General features: G+C 58.8%; 8 protein-coding genes across 8 annotated transcripts; 5 read left to right on the top strand and 3 right to left on the bottom strand.

Annotated features, from left to right (window-relative positions):
• Positions 1-461: 461 nt before the first annotated feature.
• SCHCODRAFT_02609854 (uncharacterized protein) lies at positions 462-2,816 on the top strand. The gene is made up of 11 exons (XM_050344399.1): positions 462-688; positions 755-809; positions 922-1,182; positions 1,253-1,322; positions 1,373-1,534; positions 1,588-2,028; positions 2,082-2,172; positions 2,226-2,329; positions 2,386-2,456; positions 2,513-2,623; positions 2,681-2,816. Exons 1-11 carry the CDS (start codon positions 645-647, stop codon positions 2,723-2,725), a joined length of 1,455 nt encoding a protein of 484 aa, XP_050202082.1. The 5' UTR covers positions 462-644; the 3' UTR covers positions 2,726-2,816.
• Positions 2,817-2,894: 78 nt separating this feature from the next.
• Positions 2,895-6,747, top strand: SCHCODRAFT_02609851 (uncharacterized protein). Its single transcript, XM_050344398.1, has 4 exons — positions 2,895-3,066; positions 3,113-5,595; positions 5,649-6,098; positions 6,151-6,747. The coding sequence occupies exons 1-4, from the start codon at positions 2,997-2,999 to the stop codon at positions 6,553-6,555; spliced, it is 3,408 nt and encodes a 1,135-aa protein (XP_050202081.1). The 5' UTR covers positions 2,895-2,996; the 3' UTR covers positions 6,556-6,747.
• A 304-nt stretch (positions 6,748-7,051) lies between these two features.
• SCHCODRAFT_02461212 (uncharacterized protein) lies at positions 7,052-7,864 on the top strand (the record flags this gene model as incomplete). The annotated part of the gene is made up of 3 exons (XM_050342617.1): positions 7,052-7,144; positions 7,196-7,290; positions 7,339-7,864. Coding segments are annotated over 3 exons (714 nt in total), but the record flags the coding sequence as incomplete, so codon positions are not given.
• Positions 7,865-8,821: 957 nt separating this feature from the next.
• SCHCODRAFT_02662613 (uncharacterized protein) lies at positions 8,822-10,573 on the top strand (the record flags this gene model as incomplete). Its single annotated transcript, XM_003037519.2, has 2 exons — positions 8,822-9,860; positions 9,915-10,573. 2 exons carry the CDS (start codon positions 8,822-8,824, stop codon positions 10,571-10,573), a joined length of 1,698 nt encoding a protein of 565 aa, XP_003037565.1.
• A 642-nt stretch (positions 10,574-11,215) lies between these two features.
• On the top strand, positions 11,216-14,076 carry SCHCODRAFT_01167381 (uncharacterized protein; the record flags this gene model as incomplete). The annotated part of the gene is made up of 5 exons (XM_003037520.2): positions 11,216-11,860; positions 11,913-12,068; positions 12,117-12,861; positions 12,914-13,095; positions 13,147-14,076. 5 exons carry the CDS (start codon positions 11,216-11,218, stop codon positions 14,074-14,076), a joined length of 2,658 nt encoding a protein of 885 aa, XP_003037566.1.
• Positions 14,077-14,559: 483 nt separating this feature from the next.
• On the bottom strand, positions 14,560-17,264 carry SCHCODRAFT_02683935 (uncharacterized protein). Its single transcript, XM_003038861.2, has 6 exons — positions 17,126-17,264; positions 16,995-17,068; positions 16,488-16,933; positions 16,280-16,440; positions 15,899-16,230; positions 14,560-15,847 (listed from the first exon to the last, which is right to left on the bottom strand). Exons 1-6 carry the CDS (start codon positions 17,192-17,194, stop codon positions 14,839-14,841), a joined length of 2,091 nt encoding a protein of 696 aa, XP_003038907.2. The 5' UTR covers positions 17,195-17,264; the 3' UTR covers positions 14,560-14,838.
• Positions 17,265-17,669: 405 nt separating this feature from the next.
• Positions 17,670-23,454, bottom strand: SCHCODRAFT_02609843 (P-loop containing nucleoside triphosphate hydrolase protein). The gene is made up of 17 exons (XM_050344397.1): positions 22,764-23,454; positions 22,703-22,712; positions 22,542-22,653; positions 22,338-22,489; positions 22,246-22,288; positions 20,992-22,196; positions 20,795-20,941; positions 20,645-20,742; positions 20,282-20,591; positions 20,192-20,230; positions 19,487-20,144; positions 19,354-19,432; positions 18,650-19,304; positions 18,500-18,600; positions 18,193-18,447; positions 18,046-18,130; positions 17,670-17,986 (listed from the first exon to the last, which is right to left on the bottom strand). The coding sequence occupies exons 1-17, from the start codon at positions 23,039-23,041 to the stop codon at positions 17,756-17,758; spliced, it is 4,458 nt and encodes a 1,485-aa protein (XP_050202079.1). The 5' UTR covers positions 23,042-23,454; the 3' UTR covers positions 17,670-17,755.
• A 50-nt stretch (positions 23,455-23,504) lies between these two features.
• SCHCODRAFT_02609840 (uncharacterized protein) lies at positions 23,505-25,809 on the bottom strand. Its single transcript, XM_003038863.2, has 9 exons — positions 25,677-25,809; positions 25,575-25,629; positions 25,254-25,514; positions 25,130-25,199; positions 24,525-25,075; positions 24,268-24,478; positions 24,104-24,207; positions 23,937-24,047; positions 23,505-23,868 (listed from the first exon to the last, which is right to left on the bottom strand). Exons 1-9 carry the CDS (start codon positions 25,718-25,720, stop codon positions 23,827-23,829), a joined length of 1,449 nt encoding a protein of 482 aa, XP_003038909.1. The 5' UTR covers positions 25,721-25,809; the 3' UTR covers positions 23,505-23,826.
• Positions 25,810-25,872: the final 63 nt, after the last annotated feature.

Genomic DNA, 25,872 nt, shown 5'->3' with positions numbered 1-25,872 from the left:
CCCGCCGCCCCGGCCCATTTATTGTCTGCGGAAGTCGGCCCGGATGGCGCGCGAGCGGGCCATGCACGATGGCGCGGGATCCCTCTTGGTCTGACAGCAGTTTGAGGACATTCGATGCGATATTTAGGTTGCGTGAGTCTCGAGATCTACAGAAGAGCAGATGCATGCGCCGCCGCGAGGGCGCAGCAATTATTGTCAATGCTCCAGCGCCTGGCTGCAACTCTGTACTGGACCTACAGTCAGCGTAGATAAAGCCAAGGAAGAGCAATGCAATCCTACCCAGGCCCTTGACACGATCTGCCATTCATGCTTCAAAGCTTTGGTACAGCGCATTCAGTTGCATACCGACGGCGAACAAGTTTGGAACAAGCGGTCGAATGTCGCCACTTTCATTGGTCCGGGATCGGAGCGGGCCGACAAGCAATGGCGGACCGCGGGTCCGGGGCTTGTTCCCCAACCATGCGGGGAGATGCAGCGGATGCCGCACCTTCGTCGGCCCCTTCTCTTTCCCAGACTGCTCGCCGCTCCCTGGACTGCTTTTTCGAGGCTGCTTTCTTGAGACCGCTGGCTAGATAGGCTGGCGCGACTGCTTCTTGGATTTCTGCACTTCTTGAATCTTTGCACGAAACGACGACACGACCATCATGAACTGGACGCTAGAGGAAGTGAAGAAACATAACACGCGGGAGTGCGTGTGGATTGCTTCCTTGTGAGGGACGCTGAGCTGACACGTCCCCCTTCCCCTCCCATGCAGGTCGTGCTGGGTGATCATCAAGAATAAGGTCTACGATGTCACCTCCTTCCTAAACGTGCGTCCTACTCCCTCCTCATCAGCCCCCACGTCTCGCCCCTGCCCCTCTCCCGCGTTCGCGTTATACCTTATTGTGCCCCCTCTCCTTCGACCCCTCACACCACCGTCAGGACCACCCCGGTGGCGCCGCCATCATCCTAAAGTACGCCGGCCGCGACGCCACCGCCGCCTACGAGCCCATCCACCCCGCCGACGCCCTCGAGAAGAACCTCCCCGCATCCGCACATCTTGGGCCCGTCAACACCGACGCGGCCAGCACCCTCGAGGCCGCGGTGCGCAACCGCAGGAAGACGAAGGACGAGATCCGGATCGAGGAGGCGCATAAGTATAAACCGGCGCTGAGCCATGTTTTGAGTCTGAGGGATATGGAGGTGAGTGTTCAATCGAGGGTTCCGCGTGAGGGGGATGGTGTGAATATTGATGCTGACACGCGAGCTGTAGGACGTGGCGAAGAAGGTGCTGCCCCATAAGGCGTATGCGTACTATTCGTCGTCTACGGAGGATACTATCTGTGAGTATCAGTCTAGGGGTGCAGCCCTGTCGCTGATGGGGCACTCGCAGCCAAGAACGAGAACGCTCATGCGTTCAGTCGATTCTTTTTCCACGCCCGCGTAATGCGGCCTGTATCTCGATGCGATCCGTCTACGACCATTCTTGGATTCAAGTCGTCGATCCCTGTCTTTGTGAGCGGGGCAGCTATGGCCAAGCTCGCACACCCTGACGGCTAGTAAACTCCTCTGTGCAAACAAAGCTATCCCGCTGATCCTTCTCTGCAGGCGAACTCAACATCACCCGCGGCTGTGCCGCCCAAGGCATCATCCAAATGGTCTCCTCCAACGCCTCCTACTCCTACGCCGAAATCGCACACGCCGCCACCCCCACCCAGCCCCTCTTCTTCCAGCTCTACAAGCACAAGGACGACGCGCTCGCCCTCCAGCGCATCCGCGAGGTCGAGGCGCTCGGGTACAAAGCGCTCTTCCTCACCGTCGACGCCGTCGTGCCCTCCAAGCGCGAGTTCGACATCCGCGCGCCGTGGTATTTGGAGGAGTTGGAGCGGGGCGGGCCGATGGAGTTCGTGGAGGAGCAGGCGGACGCGCTGCAGGGGCAGTCGTTTGGGACGGCGGGTGGGCTGATTGTGAATGATGATAGGGACATGACTTGGGAGAGGACGATTCCGTGGTTGAGGAGCGTGACGAGGTTGCCGATTGTGCTGAAGGGTGAGTTGGGGTGTGATAGGAAAGGCATATCTCAGGCTGATCCTTCTCCGTAGGCATTCAGTGTGTAGAGGATGCGCTCCTTGCTGCTGAGGCAGGAGTGGACGGGATCCTGATCTCGAACCACGGTGGCCGGCAGCTAGATTAGTACGTCTCGTAGGCGAGGATTTCGTTTGGTGCCGCCTGCTAACGCACGTCAGTTCCTTGCCTCCCATAGAGGTTCTTTACCGACTACGCAAGCATCACCCGGAAGTATTCGGGAAGATGGAAATATACATTGATGGTGGTATCACTCGCGGTAGCGGTAAGTGCCTGCTACTTCTCAATCCGAGCGTGAGCTGCAGCTGAACATCTCTTCAGACGTGCTCAAAGCGGTTTGCTTGGGTGCGACTGCGGTTGGTCTTGGTCGCCCGTATCTCTATGCGCAAGGGGTAAGTTGATGCTCGTTATTATACTATAGTGAAGCGAGCTCATAACTACTTCTTAGGCGTACGGCGTGGCTGGCGTGAAGAGAATCACCCACATTCTAGAGACGGAAATCGTCACGGCGATGCGTCTTATGGGCGCGTCAAGGATCAAAGACTTGACGCCTGAACTGGTGAGCTATTGCTTTCTCCCTCTTGTCTGCCATCATCTGACGCATGGGTGTCTGCAGGTTGAACGAGTGGACTGGCAGGTCGGCCTTAAGGCTCGGCTCTGATAAGCTGGATGATGACTTGTATGATCTATCTGGAGGATATATGTATATGTGTATAGAGAATGGCTATACAAGCCTATCTTCTGCGACCACATCGTGACGCGACAGGCGGCACGGTCTGAGTATGACGCCACGTGACCGCGAATGTTGGAATCGAAGTTGCGGTGTGCGTCTTTGACTGAGCCACCAGCATTCGTTTTGGTGACCTGTGCACGGACATACTTTCCTCTTTTCTCTCTTTCCTTCTCACGCAACTCATTTCTTCACGACTAACATGGGATTCTGCCGACGATGTGGTGATATAGTAGTTGGGCCTCGCTGCCGCTGCGGAGGAGCACCCGTTGGTGCGTCGCCAATCGTGCCTCTGCTCGCATCTGACATTGCTCGCAGCGCCCTCTGTGCCGTGGAACCAGTCAGACTCGGAGACGGACGTCAAGGATCGATGGTCGCAGACCTATGTGGTCAACCGCGATCGCGCTCAAACGTTACCCTCACGACCTCTCAGCCGTGGCCCTCCTTCCAACCCGTCCCTCAGCTCACAAGCAACTGGAGACCGCGCACCCCAAACCAAACGCTTCCCCAAACCTGCAAACAGCTATGCCTCCTCCAGCGTCAGCCTCGGCGACCGCGTCTCACGCCACATCGCCAACACCACCTCGGAACTGAACAACCGTCCCCCCTCGCCGCTCAAGCATGCCATCACAGGTCCGTCCCCCGAAGCCGATATCCTGCCCTCCATCCACACCCGCGACCCCACGCTCTCCAAGGTCTACGGCTCCGTCCTCCAACCAAAGGAGTCCCTCGCGACGCACTGCTGCTCCGTCTGCTCAGACGCCTTCCTCCCCGACTCCACCATCTACCCCGACCCCTCCGCGCCCAACCCGGACGACCCCACCTTCGTCTGCCGCGACTGCTACACGATGCGCGGCGGGTGCAAGGGCCTGTGCCCCACGTGCAGCAAGGAGGTGCTCACGCTCAAGTCCGAGGGCGGTTTCGTGCACGCGGCGGGCGCGTACTACCACAAGAAGTGCTTCCTGTGCGACGGGTGCGGGAAGAGCATCGGGGACAAGCCGATGGTCGACCTGCTCGGGCGGCCGTGCTGCCCAGACTGCTTCGACACGTGCTTGAAGCGCGAGAGCACGCCGAAGAAGGCGCGCGAGAGCGTGTTGCCGGCGTCACCACCAGCGAAGGTCACCAATCTCGGTGGCCTGAATGCGGACGCTGCGCCAGGGCGAATGTCATTCCCGAAGAGCCGCGAAAGTAGCCCTGCGCTGCAAGAGTTGGAGCAGCGTTTGGGTATCGCATCTCGGCGAGATAGCAACGCGACGCTTGAGGAGCTGTCCCAACGCCTCAACAAGATCGGGCGCGAGAGTCCAACTCGGCCGTCGCGGTACTCGGCCACTGGTAGTGCGGCAGGTAGCCCACGTCTCGCCTCAGGTCGCGTAGGTAGCCCCGCTGTCGAATCACGCTCCCAACCGGACACTCCTCGCCGCCGCTACGACCGCTTGAAGAGCATGGACTTCGACTCCCCCGACGAGAGTCCCATCCGGCGCCAGCGCACGGGGAGCATGGTCACCGACGAGGCCGTCGAGGAGATGAAGCGGCGGTTCATCAAGGCGAATACGCCGGCTGCGTTGGTCGCTACGCTCACGGGCACGGGCAGCCCGGCGATGCCCCCACGAAGCGATGCCATGTCGCCCCCGCGCAGCGAAGCGATGTCGCCCCCGCGCAGCGATGTCATGTCGCCCACGCCCGACCTTATCTCAGACGTATCCGACACGGCGACGTCGACATCTGGCATCGACACGCCCCCGCGGTCGGACTACCGCTCGCTGACATCGGAGAGAGAAGAATCCTCGCTATCCAAGCTACTTGGCTCGGCTTATACCTCGCGGTACAATCGCGACCAGTACACCAACCGCGACCAGTACAACAACCGGGACCAGTACAGCGACGTCCTCGACGATGTTATTGTGGAGGAGACGCGTAGTCAGTTGAACACGCCGAATCGCACGCCACAGCGCGGTACCGCGGCTGCCTCCTTTATTACTTCACCGCGCGCGTCTATCACCTCGCCTCGCGCGTCTATCACATCGCCTCGCGCATCGCTCACCTCCCCAATTACCTCACCCCGCGCCTCGTTGACCTCTCCGCGGAGCTCTATGACTTCGCCGAGCAACTCGTTCTCTTCGCCGAGCAACTCGTTCACTTCGCCGAGCAACTCGTTTACTTCTCCGAGTAACTCGCTCACTTCGCCGATCACCACCAGCACTTCACCAGCGCTACCACCACAGGGCACGTCGACGCCACCCTTGCGCATTCGCAAGTCGGTGGACCGAGGTCTGAGGACGAGTCTTTCGTCGACGTCGCTGAGGTCGTCGTACGCTAGGTCGCAGGTGTCCAGGCCTGCGTCGCCGGAAGAGGAGGAGCGACCGCGTGAAGCTAGGGAGCCACGCGTAGAAGCCAGGGACCCACGGCGAGAAACTAGGGAGGAGCCACCGTGCGAGGCTACGCCGCCTGCGTTGTCTTCCGGGCGCTCAATGTCGTCTGCGCGTTCGATGTCGTCCCTGCGCTCGACGTCGCCACCACGTTCGAAGACGCCCCGGCTGTTCTCCCCCACACCCGACGAAAGCAGGACGACTGATCACAACAAAACTCTCCGAGGTTCCTCGACCTGCGATCGGTGCAAGGGCCCACTGTTCGGTGTCGGGCGGGACGGGCAGTACGTGACGGTGCAGGGGGACGCGGGCAATGCGCCGCGGGTATACCACAGGAAGTGCTTCTTATGTACGGTGTGCGATGAGCCGTTCGTCGAGGCCGGCGATGGGGTTGCGACGTATGTAAGGGGCAAGGATGGGCCGTGTCATGTTGAGGTGCGAGTTGATGCTTGTGTAAAGCTAGGTATGGTGCTGACAGGTTTCCCTAGTGCTCTCCTCCCGAGACAATCCGCATCCGCACTATCCACCCCGAGCCCCTCAAGACCGACATCTTCTCCCACCGCGCATCTCATTCCACGCCACCACCCAACCTGCAGAAGTCCAAGACCGCGCCAGTGCACTCCTCCAGCCGGTACGAAGTCCAGCCGCGCACGGCGCCGTCCACCCAGACCTCCTTCCCGCGCTTCGGCGGCTCGTTGTCGTGCCCGGGGTGCCAGAAGACGGTGTCGCCTATGGAGCGCGGCGTCGTCGCGGGGCCGCAGAACACGAAGTGGCACGGGGCGTGTCTGGTGTGTGGCGGGAAGAAGGAGACGGGCAAGGGCGGCTGGCTGTCGCGCGGGAGGGACGAGAGGAAGAAGGGCGAGCCGGGATGCGGGAAGAAGCTGGATAGTGCGGCGAAGGTGGATGCGAACGGCGGTGTTTGGTGCAGGGAGTGTTCGGTGAGTGGAACTTGGATCAGGTAGTAGCATGATCTTGCTGACCTCACCCCAGCTCCTGCTGAACGCCGCCCTGCGCGCTTCGCCGCAGTCCTCGCCTACGCGCGTGTCGCCGAACGTTCCACTGCCGTCAGGCTCAGGGTCCAGCCCCTTCCCGAAGGTGATCCAGCAGACGACGGGGACGACGACGCTTGCGCGGCAGTTCACGGGTATGGGGGGCGGCAGCGATCCGCTTGCGCGCCAAACGACGGGAGGTGGGGGCACGCTGCCGCCGACGCGGAGCATCAGCCCGACGAAGCAGATGCGCAGTGTAAGCCCTTCGAAGCCGACTGTTGGGCTGCGTCCGAGGCCGAAGAGTGCGCTGGGTATGCGTACGTTGAGGAATAGCAAGAGCGTCGATGAGGGGAGGGGAATGTTTTTGGTGCGACAGTTGACGGGGACGTCTGCGGCGGGGGCGTAAGGACCATGCATGGATTACGGACATCTTACGAACGATATAACGTCGCACATCTGCGTACAAATACTGTAGGGTATAGAACTGTCAAGTGTTGAACTTGAGAGCGCACGTGGTGATACGGACCCGGTCGCCGGGTTCATTGTGGTCGTTACGGGGACCGGGTGGCGGATGATGCTCGTCGCTGAGAAGCGTGACCTCCTCTCTTTCTTTCCCGCCGCTGACGGTGGCTTGCGGGCGCCTCCTTGGGATCCCCCACTCACTCTCCCTCGGCTGGTCTCCCCACCCCCTTCGTTCCCGGGACAGTTCTGCTTGGTGCTGGTCGCGAAGTCAGACTGCCTTACGACCGCCGCCTCGACCGACGTTCCCCCCCCCCCCCTCTTCGCCTTCTTGCATATATTCGTTCTTGATACTGCTCTTCAGCGCTGGCTTCGTCCGTTCACTCCTTATCTTTGCGTATTCGCCTTCTGTTCGCTGTCGCGCTGCAGCTTGTTTCCTTGTCATGTTCGACGTGCTATCCTCGATCTTGCCAGACCTTGACTCGCGAGCTATCAAGACCATCCCTCACAGATTCAGCCTCAGTGATGATGCTGCGGTGCGTAACATACTCAACCGGAATGCGCATGGTGCTTACCTGTTCCCCCAGATCGAGACGGTCCTCACCGAGATCCCACTGTTCTGCGTTGGCATCATGGCATTCGGAGTGTTCACCTTCTTTCTGATCCAGAGGAGGTTCAGCCTGTGCGTCGCAGCGTTATTGTAACTGTACCCCGCTAAACTATCCTTCAGTCTCGCCACCTACCTCTTCCTCTCCTCAGCCTTTGGTTTTGGTGCCGGCATATTCGATCTCAGCCAGGTCCTCGAGCGCGGTGTCAATGAGATGGCCGAGGGCAAAGGCACAGACACCGTCACCGCCCTCCTCAACACGCGCGAGATCTTCCTTGCCATATCCACCGGCCTCCGCTTCATCTTCATGTGGGAGTTCGCTGCGACGCGCCCCCGCTGGGATCCAGTACCGCGGGCTGCGGACAGCATCCAGGCGCTCATGAACCAGCCTCTCATCATGCTGCACAGCGCCAGCTGGGATCGCTGGGGACTGACAGGATATGTCCTCAAGTGGAGTACCCTGGGCATGACCATTGTGATCCCCGTCCTGCAGATCGTCTGGCGCATAACGACGGATCACCCTACCGCGATCTACGTTGCGGAGGGCACACTGGAGATTACTGCCTCGTCTATCTTCATCCTGAAGCTGCTTCTGAATACCGCGTTCGCGCCACCGAACCAGACTGGCACGGCATTTCTGTGGTACATGGTCCCCCTCGCCGCCTTCTTTCTCTTCATGACGATTGGTGTTATCAATCTGATTTACTGTGAGTTACGTTGTTTTGCATATTGACATTGTACTGACGCCAAAGCAGTTGCTTTCACGGAGACTTTGCTTGGTCGCTTCTTGCTGGCTATTGGCATGTACACCCTCATCCTCTACGTCCTCGTCTTCGCCTTCTTCAACAGCTCCTCGCGAAGCCGCCCGGGGTCCATCGCATCCACCCGTCGCAGCAACAGAGACACTGAACTCTGGGGATCCGCCAACGAGAAGAACCCAAACCCAATCATCAGGCAGCCTTCTGTGATCCCCTACGTTGCTCCGCCTCCGCCCCCTCGGCCGTCGCGCAATTCAACGATGTCGCGCATAGCATCCTACCTTTCTCCGCGTCGTCCCTCGCGACCGCAGAGTCTGTACTCAACGGCGTCATCCATGCGATACTTCGACATGGACCCGGAGCGCGGCGGTGGCGGCGGACCTCCGTCATCAAACAGCGGGTCGAAGCTTTCTGATACTGTGGAGGTGCTCAGTCCGCATGTATCAGAGCTGAAGCGCGATGGACAGGGCCCGTGGGGAGGGTCGCAGTATACAGCTGACAGCGCAGCGCCGTCTCCCTCGACGGCTGCTAGCCAAAGTCGTATGCCCGCTAGGCCCGAGACGTCCGAGGTCGTCATCTTCCCGACGATCTCAGAGAAGAGTTCGAGTGAGGAGGTGAGAGGTAACAGCCCGGACAGGGATCGCAACGACTCGTCGAGCAACGCAACTCGTCCGGCCACGGAGATCTCGTTGGGCTCGTACTACATGCCGTACACGAACTCTGCTGCTGCGTCTTCATACTTGATGCCGCAGATGCCAGCGGCTCGTCCACGGACGCCCGAGTCACCTATCTATGGTCTAGAGGGCCTCATCGACCCCCGAGACCGACGCGTCATCCCGTTCACACCGATGACCATGGCCAGCAGCACGGCGGACCCAATGACTGCGAGGGGAGACTTCCGCATGCCGTCGACGGATTTCTCACTGCCGTATTCCTCTCGGCATGGCAGTGGCACGTCCATCGACGAGCTCCTCCGGCAGCAGAACGAGCTCGACAAGAGTATCGCAGCGCTCCGGCTCTTCTCTCCGCGCTCGTCTTTCGCGACCACCATGCAGGACAACCGACCGGAGAGCGGGACGGTGGACCCCATGCCGAGCGGCGCGCCGAGCGACACGAATTCGGTCGTAGTCAAGGTCATTCCCTCGCGCGGTACGAGCACGAGCGATATGAGCGGGAAGATGACCGCGGCGTCTGGAGAGTCCAGCTTCTCGCTGAGCGTCTTCCCCGCTCCTCCGCCTAATGGAGGTGTGAGTGCATCGCCGTCGCCACTGCCGTCTGCTGTTCCTAGGTCCCCGCTGCTAGCGCAGCAGCAGTACTCTTCGGAGCCCAAGCGATCATCTTTGATCCTGCAAGCGCCGTTGGGTGTGACCACGTCTTCGATGGCCTTGTCTCCGCTTCCGATGGGCTTGTCACTGTCCCCGATGGGCGGCATATCGCCAACGCTCTCAAATTCGGCCTCGCCTACGCGTGGACGGACTGAGGACTTCCCGCAGAGCGTCACCCTGCAGCCACCACAACCAGGCGGCAGCGCCCTCTCCAGCCCTACCACGCCCTCCTCGCGCGGCGGGCGGATACAGAGCGGGGGCACGCAGTACGACGTGACCTCGTTCATCGTGCCGCGCTCGTTTGAGGCGGCCAGCAAGTTAGCGGGGCTGGCGAGCCCGGCGAGGGAGAGCCCCATGATGCCTGTGACGCCCGTCGCGGAGCAGGTGTTGTACAACACGCCGGTGACGCCGCAGGTCATGCCCAGTACGCCGACAACGGCAGGTATGCCCATGCCGGTCACACCCAGCCAGCCCATGCCTACGAGCCCGGTGACGCCGATGCCCAACTCGGGGAGGATGCAGTCGGAGATGACGCAGTTTGATGTGACTTCGTTTATTGGGAGTGAGTGCAGTCGACTGGTTATCTGACTGTCTGATTATTGACGCCCTGTCATAGACCTGACATCGCCAAGGAATGAGACCACTGCCAGCCCGTTGCAAGTCAATGTTGAGCGCACGGTCATTCCCTCTCAGGCTTTCCCGTCTTCCGTCAGCTCGCGGCCAAGTACGGGTGAGGAATCGATAGCGAGAGGCCCTACGTTGCCATCGAACCCTTCTCCGACATATCGTTCTCGGTCACCGCCAAGATCGAATAGTCTACCCGAGGAAGGTTCTACAGTAGGCGTGATAGAAACAGCACCCAGTGGTCCAATACTGCGACCACTCCGCCTGACCTCCGGAGGGCCGCCAGTGACCACTGCACCACCTGTCGAAGTTCGTCCGACACGGCACGTTCGCATATCCTCCGTCACTAAGGAAGTTGCGCCGCTCAAGCCGCTCATCCTGGGCAGCGGTCCCGGACCTGGCCTCCCACCGCGGTCTGCTATCAAGCCAACAGTGCATAACCGCTCGAGCAGCTTCAATATGCCACCAACTAGCTACGCGATGCCACCCGGTCCGCGACGACAAGGCTCGAACAACTCTTTGCGGCCAGCCAAGCCGCTCATGATCAGCGTCCCGCGTCCTCTGGCACAGGATAGCGTGGAGGATTCGGGCGCGTACGAGCGGCCGAGGGCGGTGCCTGTCATATCCCAGGAGGATATTGGACCTTTATGATCTACTACGCTCGGTTTGGGTATACATTTAGGGTTCCTTGGCGCTCTTCGGACTCTTCAACTACTCACAAACCCGAGTCCTCCCCCTTTGGTCGCGTTCTCACCGCTTACCCAGTACTTAGCGTACCTGTGTATTATACTGCTTTTCTTCGGTTTTGTCTTCGCTATCTGCAGATCCACGACCATGTACGTAGTTGCAAGCTTTCGGGTACTTATTGCTGCGATCTCGCGGCGCTTTCCTCTACTCTATTGTACATTTTCACCTCTGCAACGTGGATTTTGCACACTCTCTGGTCGTCTACTGGGTGTATGATGACTATCAGGAGGTCCGAACCCGCTCAAACTCGGCAATCGGCTGCTGAACACTGCAGGTTGGCGCTACACCATGCCACATGGGCATCACGTGTTAATCGGGCCGGGCTGTCCGCTGAGTCAGCCAAGATCAGCACGCGGCAATTCGCGGTCATTGTTCTTGAACCGAACCCTCACCCGCCTCTCAACAAACGAGAGCCTGGCCCGGCTCGCGCATTTTGCTCGCTCACGTGACAGCTCATAGACAAAAAACCTGTGAGTGCAATGTTAACATTTGTCCTCGTTCACCCTCATCTCTCCCTCATCCTCTCCTGCGCGCCACCTGCTAACTATGCCATTCTCAGAGTATCCCAAGTGCAGCGCCCTCAGCGACTCTCCGCGTAAGGACTCTGCTAGACCCCCGGACGCTCGAAAGGAGGAGAACACCAAACAAGCCCGCGTCATGCATGCCACCGCCGCCGAAGGCCACTCCGTACGATGCTCCATCGACGACTTCTGGTCGACGTATGTCGAGCCCCATGGCTACTACCGCCTCTCGAAGGAAGACCATGCTGCCATTATTGGCCAGCTGACGGACGACCGTCAGTTCTATGGTGGCAAGTGGAAAGAATTGCTGCCCCGGAAAACCCTCAAAACCGAGAACGCACACTTCGGCCGTCTAGTCAAAGTCGTCGAAGCCGTGGTGAATGCTGCTGCCACATGCCCATCTGGTCGCTTCGCGCTGGACGGGCGGTCGTCCCTTTTCGAGAGTCGACCGAACGAGGAGACTCTTTCCGAAGTGCCCGGCTCTTCTTTCCACGTCGATGCCCTGCACTACCTATCCCAGTCCACCTACGCGCAAAACACTCGCTCCGGGAGCGCACACTCCCAAATCATTGAGTCCCTCAGCGACAACTCGAAGCGTATCATCAACACGGCAGACGTCGTGGCGTCGATGGAAGTCAAGATCAAGCTTACAGCGGCTACTATGCGTGATGTGAGTCCATCTTGCGCTGGCATTTCTTGACGTTGACCTCGACATCTCACAGGACGAAGACAAGACCATTGGTGCTGCGGGTCACTACCTCTACGCCGACATCCGTCGGAGATTTCACTTTGCCATCACCATCGAGGGCACAACAGCGCGTCTGTGGTGCCACTCTCGCTCGCATTCCATCGTCACCGATGCGTTCGACATCCATGAGGTGTGTGACCTTATTGCTGGCCAATTTTCCTTTGCTAATATTGCGTAGGACAAGGAACAACTAATAGAATGGATCGTGTTCGTGTCCTTCGCGAAAGAGTACTCGCTTGGCTTCGATCCGACCGTCATTCGCGTCGTCGATGGGACGAATCAGTGGCAATACCAGTTTGATGTCCGCCACGAGGATGGCGTCGTGCGCACGTACCAGACGGTCGCCATACTGCACGAGAACTGCGCAGCGTCGCTCTACAGGCGCGCCATGCGGGTCTTCAAGGTCAAGCGCGTTACGGAAAAGGGCAAGGCCGACACCTTCTCCGAGGAAGACACGCAGGAGTACGCGCTGCGCGATTACTGGCTCTTCGACGACAAGCAAACCAAACTGGAATTCCAGATCCAGAGCGATCTCAAGGACGCTTTGAAGGCTTCTACGCAGTCGCCGGAGGAACTGGAGGAGGTGTGGCAGCACTTCCTGCAGATTGTAGCCGACGGTGTGGTGGACTGGGAGACCTTTGTCGACACCGTTCCCGCCCCTCCGGAGAATGCCGAAGCCTACGAGTACGTAGACGAGCAGAACCCGAAGGGCAGGAAGGCCACCAAGCCTAAGGTCAAGGGCAGCAGTCTTCGTGACAGCGCAGGCTACATCGGTCCTCAGGTTGTTGCGCCGAAGAAGCCCGAAGCACTGCAACTTCTAGGTCGCAAGCACTGTCGGACGTTGTACCGCCATGTCTGCACTGACCTCTACAAAATCAACGATCCCGCTGTCTTCTTCTTCGCCCTCGATCAGGCTGTGTACGGTGAGCCCCTTTATTCCAACGACGTTCTGCGCGAAGGCTGATTTGTCTCTAGTCCTGACCTGGTTTCGTCGCATCGGCTGGATGCATCGAGACATCAGCCCAGGCAACATCATGATTCGAAGCTTGAGATCCGCGGCGCCCTCTGAACCCCTGTGCAAGCGCTACATGGTCCAAGTCGCTGACCTCGAGTATTGTCGAGAGTACACCAGGATATCTCGGCACGACCCCCTGACGGTATGTCGTGTATCCCTCGCTTTGCTCCTAAGCTCATGAATCGTATCGCAGGGTACGGGCGACTACATGGCTGTCGAGACGCAACTTCGCAAGCATATGTTCCATGGAGGACTGCGGGTCACAAAGCTGGCAGCCGTCTATTTTTCCCACAATTTCCTCCACGACCTTGAGTCTACAATATGGATGGCCCTCGAATTCGCTATGCGCCATGTACCTCGCGAGCTGCTCACGACTAAGCGCTGGCAAGACATCGGACCGATCTTGTCAGCCCTGAAGACATGGGCTGATGATATATTCCCCAACAGCACTCAGGCGTCGGCGAAGCGAATCGATCTCCTGCAGGACAACGCCGCCCAGGCAGAGGTTAAGCACTTGCTTCGGTCGGTCTACGGCGACGCATCCCCAATGGCCAGCCTTCCAGGCCTTCTCCCCGATCTCGTGGAGGTATACATGGCTGTTGAGGGACGCCTCGACTTGGATGACGCTCCGAAGGACAAGGACGGCAATCCCCAGCGCATGCCGAAGGAGCTCTTCGACGAGCACGCGAAGATCTACGATACTATCCGCGCTTCCTTCCAAAAAGTCTCAAAGTACTACACCGACCTTGAGGGCCAGGACGCCTTTATACCGTTCAGGCGAATCGACCTCGAGTCGGGTAAATTCATCGAAAAGCCCTCTCCGTCGCCATCCGAGGGCACCGCACCCAAAGCCATGGACGTCGACGAGACAGGACAGGGGGAGGCCGACCAAGACCCCGAGGCCAAGGTGGCACTCGGCCAGAAGCGGAAGAAGTCGACGAAGCGCAAGGTGCAGGACGGGGCCGCACCTCGCTCGAAACGCTCGCGGACTATAGCACCGGCAGCACCGCCTGCACCGCCTGCAGCCCCACGCCGCTCGCGTAACCGAACGAGGAGCAACGACTCGCAGCAGCCCCTCCGTCGATCAAGCCGGCTCGCAGAGCGGTCTAGGAGTCGTAGATAGACAAGCGGTGGAAGGTTTGCGGATGGACGGACGGTGCACTTCAGCATGGACTTATATTAAAATGGGGCACAGAGGCGCCAAAGGATGTGGTGCATATGTATTTCGTAGATATATCCGTTTCTGTACTATACCCAACGATAGACACATCCGACTGCACTCTCTCCGCTGGACTTAGACACGTTGTGAAAGAGAAAGCATCCTACGCGGTCGTCATTCGATTAGGAGTAAACTACATCTCACCATTACTTGAGCCTGAAGGGGACGGAAGTCTTCCCTAACCACCCTGTTTTCAGAAGCGAGTTCCTTGCAAAGTTATCCAGCTCCTCACTCAATGAAAGCATTATCTCTGAGGACAGGACCATGCGAATAATATATCGTCTGCAAGGCGAGATTAGAACCAACGACTCCGGAGCTGCCCGAGTCCGAAAGCCTGCACAATTGAGGCCGCTTCACTTGCCTATACCTCGTTCCTAGTTGAAGTTCATCGCACCAGCTCATTCTCATACCAGACAGCTGCCCCCGGACACATCACGAACACACAAGTTACACAATTGGAAAGAGCGCGACAAGCATAACACCATAACACGACAACAGACAAGTAGGCTGGCATGGGAGACGGCTCGACGACGCGCGAAGGGACGCTGCTTCATCGAGCCGTCTGCATAGCTGCATAGGGTTAAAGACATAGATACCTCATGCATTGAGTCCTTCATGCACCTCTCTTCGAGCTCAACCATCCTTCTTCAAAGCCCCGACCCTCCTCTACATCCCCGACGGCTCCCAAAACCCCCGCGAACTCGTCACAATATGGCTCATCCCAAAATCCGCAAACCGCGTATCATTCTCAATCTCCGTCCCATACATCGTCCTGCTCTCCGGATCCGTCGGCGACGGCGGGCTCGTCTCCATCAGCTCCGCCAGCGTCGGCAGGCCCGACCCCTCCCCGCCGCCGCCCTTCCTCAGCAGCGCCGTCGGGTCCACCGGCGCCTGCCCGGACATGCGCCGCACCGCGGTCGGCGTGCGCAGCGTCGGGCGCGTCGGCGACGGCAGGCCGAACATCGAGTACATGTCGTCGCGCGCGGGGCTGCGGCGCTGCTGCCCGAAGTAGCCCTGCGCGGGGTGCCCGCTCTCGGGCGTCGGCGAGACGGGCGTCTCGGGCATGGGGAAGTGGTGGTTGCCGCTGTACTGGGGGGCGGGGCCCGCGGCGGGCGTGATGTTCTGGGGTGCGGGCTCGTCCTCTGTTTCGATAATGGAGAAGGCCTCGCGGAAGGCGTCCTGTGATGAGGCCGGAGCGAGCCAGGAATTGATTGAGTTCGTTGGCGGCGCGTTCTGGTCATAGATTGGCTCCTCGTCTTCGTCTGAACGCTGCGTAGGGCTAGGGTCCCGGAATACAGTGAAAGGCTGAAGCTGATGCGGCGCAGGTACGACGATAGAGTCATCGTTGGGCAATTCCTCATCCGCAGATGTGTCCTCGACCTCGATGTCCGGGATCGTCCTGGCACGCTTCCTGTCCGGGCGGACCGCCTGCTGGGACAGTTCCTCCTCAGTGAGCTGGGAAGCCTGGCTCTGCTCGAGCACATCCGCGGTTGAGCTGGCGGCAGAATCACGATGGCGCTTGCCTAGGGTCCTCGGCGCGTAACCTGGGTGACCGGCTGGGACCGAGCTTGGCCCAGGCGTAGGAGCCGGAGAAGGCTGGGAGTCCATACGAGCACGGCGACCAGGCGATGACGAAGCTGTCTGTTGCTGAGCTAGAGCGCGCTGCGCCGGAGAACTACGACATGTTAGATATCATACCACCCTCGGCGACCAGTAATGGACTCACATCGCGCGAACAGATCCCCCTGGAGATGCAGAACGAGACGAGGATGCGCCAGACGGCACCGCCCTCGATAGGATAGCGACCTTATCCTTCAGTTGCTGGATATCGAAAGCATGCGCGTGAAGTTGGCCGTTATGCGCGACAGAGATCGCCGCATCTCCCCGGATCTTCGTGATCTGCGGCTTAAGCTCATCCAGCTGGGTGGTCAAAGACGTGATCGTGGTCTGTGCTTGGGCGAGTTGGCCTTTGAGAGCAGCGACTTCGGCAGCGTAGGTGGACCGTATTGAGAACATCTCGCTCTGCAGGGATTTCAGTTGCTCTTGGATGGGCTGGATCTACAAGAAGGGTCGGTCAGTGCTCTCAGACGCATGTGTGGATACATACGGCGGCAGTGATAGCTGGCTGGGGGTCCATCGACGAGAAGAGCTCAGTTGCTTGTTGTGAGTTCAGAAGGTTCGCCCACTCGTGCGAGTCCTGCGATGGCTGCGCAAAGAGAGCGGACATTGTTGTATCCTGGGTCGACGGTTCGCCAGACTGCTGAGTGCCTGCAACTATGTTAGATAGCGTACGCTACTCAAGTGCTGCTCCCTACCCGAAGGTCCTGCGCCGGTGTCCATGTCAAAGCGGAACTCAAAGTTGGCTTGAGGGACAGGAGAGATGATGGTGGGTTCCTCGGGTATTGTTGCTTCGGTCGGCTTGACCGTCCTGCTGGCACCCTTGCCTCGCTTCGATGTGCTGAAGGTCTTGGTAACGGCCCTCGCACCGGCGCCTCCGGCAACCTTGGGCCGACCGACTCCAAGTCTTGTCTGTTGCTTGGCCTTGCTGGCACGGGCGGGGGATGGGACGGGTGGAGGGAGCGGCTGGTGGTTCTCGACGTTGGACTGGGGCTTGCCGATGCTGTTGTCGGTGACGCTACCTACCGACCGACTTGTAGCGCGACTCAGCGCGCGGCGGGATGATGTCCTTTGCAGAGGTACGGGGGCGGGGGCAGGGGTGGGCGGGGCAGTATCTGGGGCTGCATCGGATTCGGCGCCATCTCTACAAGCAACAAAGGCGATGAACAAGGAGGTCGATGCATGCATGGTGACAGAAGACGGACCTGTCGTTGTCAACGTAGTGGATGAGCGAAGCGATGAGTTCGACGTTCGATAGATTGGCTCGCAATTGGTGCTCCTGCGGGAGGAAGACCGATCAGTGGCGTGGAAACGGAGAGGTTGAGAGGCGCCGCACCTTGCAGAGCCGCTGAAGCTCTGGGCGCTTCATGTCCATCAACGTCTGCCTGTCTGGTATATCTGCCATGGCGGCGGCGGGTGAGGAAGGATTGGAATGAGTTGAGCGTGGTCTTTGCACAGGCGCCGGTGGCAGTTCAGTTCAAGTCGCCCAATAAACGCGTTGCAACCATGACGCGCCATGTCATGTGATTTACATTACTTCCCACGCTCACTCAGTTGAACTTTCTGGTGGCTTCCGTCCACCATCTCGGGTGTATGCCACCTTTTGGTCAACTTAGCGACACAGACAGTATTTCTGACGGTTCTCGAGGCGCAAGACATGCTCGCGTACGACACTGTTCTCATGTCTTTTAGATTCGAAGCAGGTCGCTCCAGTTCTCCACTCTTTCGGCGAAAACAAGGCATTCGGTACAGTGCACGCGGTCATTGGGAGTAATAGGTTGGGAAGGATAGGCACGTCGTCGTGCAGAGGAACTGGGAAACACGAGTTCGTATACGTCCAAATCGGGAAGTCGCTAACGCCGAGGCATCTCACGCCGATATCACGCAACATCACACTGGCCATAGATTCAAGGTTGGCGACATGGTCCTACTACATGCCAACTTAGAACCTTGACACACAAGCGTACTACGTTGACAACATAATCGACCGCTGCCCCTCCTCCTCAAACTTTACCTTCCCCAGCACCATCATCGCCAGCTCCTGCCACTGCGGCTGCGTCCCCTCCAACCTCTTGCCCTTGAGCTGCTGGGACAAGTTGGCCGCGAGCTGGTTGCGGAGGATCTTGAGCGCGATGTTCACTTTGGGGTCGACGCGGAAGCGGATCTTGCGGTCGATGGAGAGGGAGTTGGCGATCAACTGATGGGGAGGAGGGTGAGTGAATATCGTCGATAGGCAGAAAGAAAGCTGACACACACCTTGAAGTCCTGGTCACCACACAGCAAGGCGATTGCCATATCATCGACCGGGCTAGTCTCCCAAGCGTACAGCTTCTTCGAATGCCTGCAAATACACCACACATCAGCCCCGCATCCATCTCCCCAACACGCAAACCGAAAACCCACATCAGAGTAAAGTACGCCAGATGATTGACGCCAAAGTCAAGAGGCCGGCGACCGAAATTGACAGACGACGGGTGGAAGAAGGCCGTCTGGTTGTTCGTGATGGTGCGCATGGCCCCGCTGCTGCGGTCGACGGAGAGGAGCTTGGGGTAAAGGCCGGCGGCGAGCGCGGCGTTGACGAGGAACGCGTTGTCGGAGTTGACGTCGAATTGGGCGGGCACGTTGACGAAGCGGGTGCGGCTGCGGGTGTACCGTGAACTATGCAAGACTCAGATGACGTGCGGATGGCTTCGAAGGAAGATAGCCGTACCGTTGCAATTCGCGAATAAAGCCGCGGTCAACGTGAATAAACGAAGAGTCCACCAGATACCCAAGGAACTGCTGGCGGAGGTCCTCGATCTGCTGCAGATTCTGCAGAGATCGTTAGAAAACACGCGCAAATCTCACGCACGGTACCGACCTGGTGACTCAAGAAGCTGTCGCGGCAGAACCTCTTGACGAACCCAGAATTGTTGTTTGGGTTGTTAATCACTCGGCGCCAAGTCGCAAAGGCGTTATGAATGGTCAGAAAATCCGAGTTCTCCACGCGGAACGACGCCTTCGCCCGGTCCGCCTCCTGCTCCAGCCCGAAGGGCGAGACAAACGGCGACTTCGCATTGAGCGTCGCCGCGATAGTGAGCGCGGGATCCAAGCACCGGAACAGCGCCGCCGTCAACAAGAACTTCCCCAGATGCACATCCGTCGGCAGCTTGCTGAGCAGCCTGCCCATCGGCGTGATCTCCTCCGCCGGCGTCAGCGCGCGCACCTCCACCAGCATCGACACCGCGCGCTGGATGTTGACCGGCTGCGGCGGGTCGAGTGCCTGCAGGAGGACCTCCTCGATGGAGTTGCCGAGCTGGATCTTCATGATCTTGATGCGGAGCGCGAGGTCGGAGAGGCTGAGGCGCATCATCTCGGGCAACGGGTGGTCAGCCATCTTATCGTGGCGGAACTTGGTGAAGAGGTGGAAGCAGAGACCGCGTTGGACACGGCCGGCGCGACCGCGTCGCTGGGCAGCGTTACTCTTGGCAATGAAGGTTTCGATGAGGCGGCTGATCTGGCGCTTCTCGTCGAATCTGGGCGAGGCGTCAGTGCAGGAAAGAGGCCTGTGAGCAGTCAACCTACCTCATCTCGCGATGCTTGCCAGTGTCGATAACGCAGGTAATATCCGGGATGGTGATACCAGTCTCAGCGATGTTGGTCGCTAGAAGAGTTGCAATTCAGCCAGATGTAACTCCAAGGCCACCAATTCACGTACCGATCACAATCTTCCGCTGCCCCGGCGGCGGCACATTGAACACCGAGCTTTGCGCCTCACTCGACAAGGTCGAATGCAACGGGTAGATGATGAAGTCATCACTCCCAAGCATCCTGTGCTCCGTCAACATATCGTTGAGGCGCCGTATTTCGTTGATGCCAGGCATGAAGATCAGAATGGCGGCCGAGTACGACTGCAACTCGTAGTCCTCGAAGCAGATGCGCTCGAGGAGGCGGACAATCAAGTCGTACGCAATGAACCTATCGTCGAAAAGATTGATCGTATCCGCCGTACTCTGCGAGTACTTCTTCTCAAGGCGGACCTTCGCGTCCTCAGTCGCGTCAGACGACTCGTCCTCGTCCTCGTCGCGGATGCCGAGCTCTTCGGTCCAGTCGATCTTGTTCTTGCCCTTGTAGAACTTGTCGTGACTGCGCCTGGCATACGGCGACTTCTCGTCGACCTTCCATTTGGTGGTCTCCACGGCGTCTTCGAGGAAGCGGACATCAACTGGGAAAGTACGCCCAGGAACCTGCAGGGTGGGGCAGCCGCCAAAGTACTCGGCGATCTTTTCCGCGTCCACGGTGGCGGACATGAGAATGACCTTGAGGTCGGAGCGCTGAGCCAACAGCCTTCGCAGTGTCAGCAGCAAGAAGTCTGACTGAAAAGTAATCAGCGTCGAGCAGAGGGCATAGTTAGTAGACATACCTCGATGGTGCGTTCATGCACTTCGTCGATAATGATGTGCTGTAGATTTCGCGTGAGCGCCATATAGCACGACAGACAGAGGATACGCACCGTAATCTCATCGAACGCCGTCCCACTCCCGCTCTGACCCGACCCGCTCTCCAGCATGCGCAGCGCAATACCGTTTGTCACAAACGTCAAGCGCGTATTCTTCGACGTATTGCTCTCCAAGCGGATGCTGTAGCCCACTAGCGAGGCATTCGTGCCAACAGCGTTCGGTGCGTCGCCGAGCTCGCGCGAGACGCGTTGAGCGAGAGAGATCGCCGATATACGACGCGGCTCCGTGCAGAAAATCTTGCACGGCTTGCCATGGGAGAGCTGGTCCTCCAGGATGAAGGTGGGCACTTGGGTAGACTTGCCGCTGTTTAACGATGAGCGCGGGGACGGAGGTGAGACGAAAGGAAGGAGACCTACCATCCTGTCTCGCCGCTGAGCACAAGAACCTGTGAAGCGTCGAGCGCGCTGAGGATCTCGTGGCGATAGTTCGCAATCGGCAGTTGGTTGCGGTAGGTCTAGTCGACAATGTGAGCACAGGTAGAGTCGCGGGGGCATTGTATTCCGTACCAGCATCTCCTGATAGCTTGAGCTCGCCTGTCGAACGCGGAAGGACTCCTGAAGCTGCTCGGAGAACGCGTCGTTGCTCGACGCAGGCGCATCCACAATGGGTGCTTCCTTCACATCCGCCGTCGACTTCGCAGCCTTGAGCGTCTGCTGCTCAGCGCGTCAGTTCAATCTCATCCCTGCGTACATTTGGCACGAACCTTATTCGTCCTCTGCACCTTCTCGTCAAGTATGCCCCTCAATTTCGCCCATGTCTCCCGATTCGCCGCGTCCTCCCTTCTCCTTCGCTCCGCGTCTAGCTCATCCCACAGGTCCCGGAAATCCGGCGGTAGCAGCCTGAAGAACGTCTGACTGCCCACCGCGCTCGTCATCGCGCCCGCCGCGAAGCCCGCAGAGGCCGGGAACGACAGTCCGTGAAGCGCAACTAGGGCGACGTACTGCTCCGCCTGCCCCATGTCTACGCACGCGGTCTCTTCCATCGCCCACTCATCTGGGCGTCCGCCCGCCCAACGGATGCTGAGCCGCGCGCGCGCCGCGCGACTGCTGCCGGAGATGCCGCTGTAGGAGATCGCCGCGTATCGATCGAGCTTCTTCACCGTCTCGCTGAGGATGGTCTTCGGCGTGCGCCCGGACCAGTGCTTGGGAAGCGCCATGTCGCGGACGGGGATCGTCTTGCCTTGTGTGTTTGTGCCGGAGGTGGCGGGGCCGTCGAGGAGCGCAAGCATGCCGCCTTCATCAGAGTCGCCGTCGTCTGTTGGTGCTTCGCCCTTAGTATTGATATCCGGTGGCGGCTTCTTCTTGTCGGCCTTCTTGGCCTTTGGCGCGGGCGACTCGTCAATGTGAAGGCCGCGCAATTTGGCTTGCAGGAGCTCCTCGTCAGCCTTCTTCCGCGCCACAGTGTACATTTCCTCTGCTTCACGGAAGTCGAAGAAATAGTTCTGCTTCACGTCTTCCAGCTGCTTGCGCAAAGCGGGTAACTTGGCCATCCCCTGCGGTTTGCCGTTGACCTTCTGGTAGTTGATCTCGTCAATGTGCAGGCGGATCTTCACGTAGTCTTCGTGCGGCTCGTCAGAAGACGACAGGTCTTGGGTTGAGGGAGTGAAGCGGAGGTCGGGCTGCGGCGGAATGCTCTCGCTAGTTGGCGGAGTGTCGAGGTCGGACATTTCCGAAGCAGGTGTTTCCGGGGTAGAAGCGGATGGTGTAGACGACAGGGAGCGAGGGATGAACGGAGGGGCTTGCGCATCCAGACGTGGCTTGTTACCAAGGGACGCCTTCGTTGGTTTGGTAGATTTCCGGGTGGGTGTGGACTGCTGCGCTAGGAATTGCGCAGGAGTTCGAGGCGTGCGCGGGGTGCCCTTGTCATGCGCGTTAGGCGTCTTTGGCTCAGACGGGTCGGGAGCTGCTTCTGGTACGGGATAAGAAGATGACTGAGCGAATGTGATGAGAGGGCGTACCCTTGTTGAACTGAAGCTCAGCCTCGTCGCAGTGAAGATAGAGCTGGGTTATGACATGAGGCGAGGCTGACGCAGATGAGATTCACACATACCCAGTCGTACGCCTCCTCGATGTCGATGCCGCTGATGCTCCGAAGGCACTCCTCCACTCGTTCCTCTGAGAAACCAAGTCTGCGCAGAACACCGTAGGTTGTCCCGAGTTTCGATATGGCCTTGTCATCCGCATCGTCGACTGTTTTCTTGCCTGGAGCAGAGCAACATGAGCGATAGTCCTCAGTTACATGCTGTGAACTGACCATCCAGCCGAACATCTGAGGTCAAGGCAAGATCCAAGATGCGCTTTGTAGCGATGCTATCCAGTTCAAGGGTTGGGAACGTCTTGGCGAATGACCTGTCAGTTTCGATGGTCTATCGGAGGGTGTGAACAGGTGCATCATGTACGCAGCAATTTCTATACCTTGACAGTCCTGCAAAGCCCCAGTCAGAGCATAATCATCTTCAGAAGCATACATACGCACCTTGTGATCTCCTTCTCCACCTTGTCCTGCAGCCGCTCGACCAGCCCTTGCAGCGCCTGATCCTCCTCACTGAGCGCAGCCGTCGCCGCATCCTTTGCATCCTTCCCGGCATCGCCCTCTTCGCCCCTCGACGCGTCCGCCTCCGCCTCTGGACTCGCACGCGCCGACGACGCGGGCTCCTCTACAGGTTCTGGCGCTGGCGCAACCTTCTTGGGCACGGACGTCGTCGCGAAACCGCGCGCCACCGGCTTGAGGGCCGTCTTCTTCTTCTTGGCCATTCCCAGAACGCCAATAAACCAAAGCCCTGCTGCTGGTTTCTTCTTCTACTCGTACGACTTCCTCGTCGTCTAGCTCCTTCCTTCGTCCGTCCTGCTCCTCTACTGCGTCGGTGCGGAGTTCCTCCTCGGATTAGTCGGTGTCTTCAGTAGGGATTCGTGTGTCGGATAAGGTACAGATATGCGGGTGTGGGTACAAATATGTGAACAGGTGGTGTGCGCGAAAACTAGTGCGCAAGGGTGAGGGCGAGGCGGCGAGGTGGCGCACGCCAGTCAGTTGCAGGTGTCGCGATGGTGGTGTTGGGTACAGCAGCAATTAATGAAGAGTATGTTCTGTGAATGAGCATGAGAAGGGCAGGGTGCGTTCAAGCTGGCGAGCATCAATAGCCAGTCACCGTCGTGGTCAACTCGATCTCGCGCGCGCCGACTCATTGCATCTCACACCACGCAGTAATCTTATCTTATCGTCAAATTTCCCGCGACGTCTTGGGCTAACAATTCAACTTCTTTCTTTCCTCCAACGAAACACAATGAAGGAGCGCGGGCAAGGATAACACCATGGCACCAGAATACGAGTCACAGGGGCAAGAGGGCGGGAGAACGACGTCGAGGGAACCAGTAGTTGTAGAGTACGGCTCATTATGGTCTGGCACGTGTGTGTGCAGCGGGCCCGACGGTAGGCATCGAATCGTTCATTCATTTTGGGCCATTACCGCGACGACGTACTCTTCTGTACTAGAGCGGTTACCAATGATTCAAAATTTCGACGACGCGGCTTGCACAGAGCGCTATAGTCTAGCGCGCATGGGCTGCCAGTCCACCCTCTCGACCTGCAGAGAGAATCAGAATCGTCTTTGACACACCTGGTTAGCACCGGCCAAACACAGATATCACTCACCATCGCAGGAGACAGACCCTTCAGACTCGACACACCCATCAAGCGCATTGCGGTGACAATCTCGCTCTCGAGGATGTGGATGATGCGCTTCACACCAGCAGCGCCGTAAGCCTGAACGGCCAAGGTCAGCTTCCACTCCAATCCGACCATATGAAGTAGGTACTGACGCTTTGCGCATACAAGAACGGCCGCCCAAGCCCAACGGCTGTGGTGCCAAGGCAGACAGCTTTGATCACGTCCGTCCCTCTGCGCACGCCTCCGTCGAGATAGACTGCGAAGGTAAGATGAGTGAGTTACGAGCAAAAATAGTCCAAGAGGAGGTTGCGCTTACCTTCGACCTTGCTGAAGACCTCTGGATGCCGCGTTCGCAGCCTATAGAGGACTTCTAGGGGCGGAAGGGCATAGTCCAATTGCCGCCCCCCGTGGTTGGAGAGGAGGATGCCATCGACGCCGGCCTCAACCGCGAGGAGAGCATCTTCTACGCACTGGATACCCTTGACGACCACAGGCAGCCTCGTGACGCTCCTCAACCACGGTATAGTCTGCAGACAAGTGAGCATTACTTACACCCACAGAGTGCGACCCTACCTTCTCCCAAGTCATATCCTTGTCATCATTCAGCACCAACGCACCTCCCGCCCCCCATCCATGCGCCGTCCCATCCTGCGGCTCCTCCACATACTCAATCGGCCCGCCCCTCTCTTCCTCCTCCAAATCCCACGCACTCCCAATATCCCTCTCCCTCTTGCTGGGCACGACCGCATCCACAGTCAGAAATATCGCCTTATACCCCAACCTCTCCACCTCCCTCACCCTCTGCTCAGCAATGGCATCGTCCTTGTTCTTGTACAACTGGAAGAACAGTGTCTGCCCCGGCGCCGCCGCGTCCATGATCTCGGCGTATGAGAGCGAGGGCGAGGAGGAGACCATTTGGATAATGCCGCCTGCAGCGCATCCGCGAGTGATGTTGGCCTCGCCGAGAGGGTGGCCCAGGCGGGCGAGGCCTGCGCCGGAGACGAAGATGGGTAGCGCAGAGGGGTGGCCGAGGATGGTGGTGGAGGGGTCGCAGTGAGAGACGGGGCGAAGGACGCGGGCGTGGAAGAAGAAGCGAGTGAAGGCTTGGGCATTGGAGTAATAGGCTGGGAGGAGGTGGGTCAGTTCGAGCGAAATTGTCCGAGGGGGAAGAAACTCACAGACTTCGTCCTCTGCGGAGGAAGAGTAGTAGGTGCGGGCCTTGTGAGAAAGGACCTTCAGTGCTACTTCCTGGAGGAAGACATGAGCATCACGAGCAGTTACAACCATGCACGGCACGCTTACCTCCATATCATGCAAACTCAGAATATGCGAAAGCGGTGGCTTCCACCTGTGCGCTTCCGCTGACCGAATCTCGTCCTTGGTCTGCTTCCTCGACGCCTTCGCATCCTTGAGCACATCAGCAGATTGCGCGTCCACGGGCCCTAAGTGCTTTGACGGTGGTAGGTTCTTGTCAAGTGCATCGCGAGGGTGGATGGGCTCGTACACCTGCGTCGCGTCGCGTCCGGCGTACTTGAGGATAATGTCAGGTCCGCCCGGGTGTTCCTTCGGAAAGAGTTAGTGGAGGAGGCGTCACGATGGGTAGAAGTAGAGTAGAGCACGCACCTGCAAGAATTCTGTGACGTCGTAGACCTTGTTATTGATGATCACCCAACACGATCTGGGGAAGCGTGAGCACGAAACCATAGCGTCGAAAGGCCTGTCTACTTCGCTGAGTTATGCTCAGCCACCTGCTGCAGCGTCAAGGGCATGATCGTCGTGAGTAGAAGTGAGGGATATGGGGAACGAAACGCATTCGTGGGGTATGCGCCCCGCGCACGTATATGCAGCGGGGATCGGAGGGGCGGGCCGCGGGGGGACTGTGCTTCCGCTCGACTCACCGCTCCGGGACGGTCAGCTGAGC

This window comes from Schizophyllum commune, assembly GCF_000143185.2.
Source record: "Schizophyllum commune H4-8 unplaced genomic scaffold SCHCOscaffold_2, whole genome shotgun sequence".
NCBI classification, from domain to species: Eukaryota; Fungi; Basidiomycota; class Agaricomycetes; order Agaricales; family Schizophyllaceae; genus Schizophyllum; species Schizophyllum commune.
The sequence above is the reverse complement of the archived record's forward strand: the minus strand, read 5'-3'. Positions and strand labels throughout refer to the sequence as shown.

Bases quoted from the DNA above. Each gene is read 5' to 3' on its own strand.
- SCHCODRAFT_02609854 (XM_050344399.1), top strand. From the start codon at position 645: ATGAACTGGACGCTAGAGGAAGTGAAGAAACATAACACGCGGGA. The intron at 1,183-1,252 runs GTGAGTGTTCAA...CGCGAGCTGTAG, and splicing joins TGAGTCTGAGGGATATGGAG to GACGTGGCGAAGAAGGTGCT. The intron at 2,457-2,512 runs GTAAGTTGATGC...ACTACTTCTTAG, and splicing joins CGTATCTCTATGCGCAAGGG to GCGTACGGCGTGGCTGGCGT.
- SCHCODRAFT_02609851 (XM_050344398.1), top strand. From the start codon at position 2,997: ATGGGATTCTGCCGACGATGTGGTGATATAGTAGTTGGGCCTCGCTGC. The intron at 3,067-3,112 runs GTGCGTCGCCAA...CATTGCTCGCAG, and splicing joins CTGCGGAGGAGCACCCGTTG to CGCCCTCTGTGCCGTGGAAC. The intron at 6,099-6,150 runs GTGAGTGGAACT...ACCTCACCCCAG, and splicing joins TTTGGTGCAGGGAGTGTTCG to CTCCTGCTGAACGCCGCCCT.
- SCHCODRAFT_02683935 (XM_003038861.2), bottom strand. From the start codon at position 17,194: ATGGCAGATATACCAGACAGGCAGACGTTGATGGACATGAAGCGCCCA. The intron at 16,441-16,487 runs GTAGGGAGCAGC...ACATAGTTGCAG, and splicing joins CACCGGCGCAGGACCTTCGG to GCACTCAGCAGTCTGGCGAA. The intron at 15,848-15,898 runs GTGAGTCCATTA...AACATGTCGTAG, and splicing joins GGGGGATCTGTTCGCGCGAT to TTCTCCGGCGCAGCGCGCTC.
- SCHCODRAFT_02609843 (XM_050344397.1), bottom strand. From the start codon at position 23,041: ATGGCCAAGAAGAAGAAGACGGCCCTCAAGCCGGTGGCGCGCGGTTTC. The intron at 19,305-19,353 runs GTAGGTTGACTG...CGCCTCGCCCAG, and splicing joins GGCAAGCATCGCGAGATGAG to ATTCGACGAGAAGCGCCAGA. The intron at 18,448-18,499 runs GTACGGCTATCT...AGTCTTGCATAG, and splicing joins TTTATTCGCGAATTGCAACG to TTCACGGTACACCCGCAGCC.
- SCHCODRAFT_02609840 (XM_003038863.2), bottom strand. From the start codon at position 25,720: ATGCCCTTGACGCTGCAGCAGGTGGCTGAGCATAACTCAGCGAA. The intron at 25,630-25,676 runs GTAGACAGGCCT...ACGCTTCCCCAG, and splicing joins GCTGAGCATAACTCAGCGAA to ATCGTGTTGGGTGATCATCA. The intron at 24,479-24,524 runs GTAGGGTCGCAC...ACTTGTCTGCAG, and splicing joins AGGATATGACTTGGGAGAAG to ACTATACCGTGGTTGAGGAG.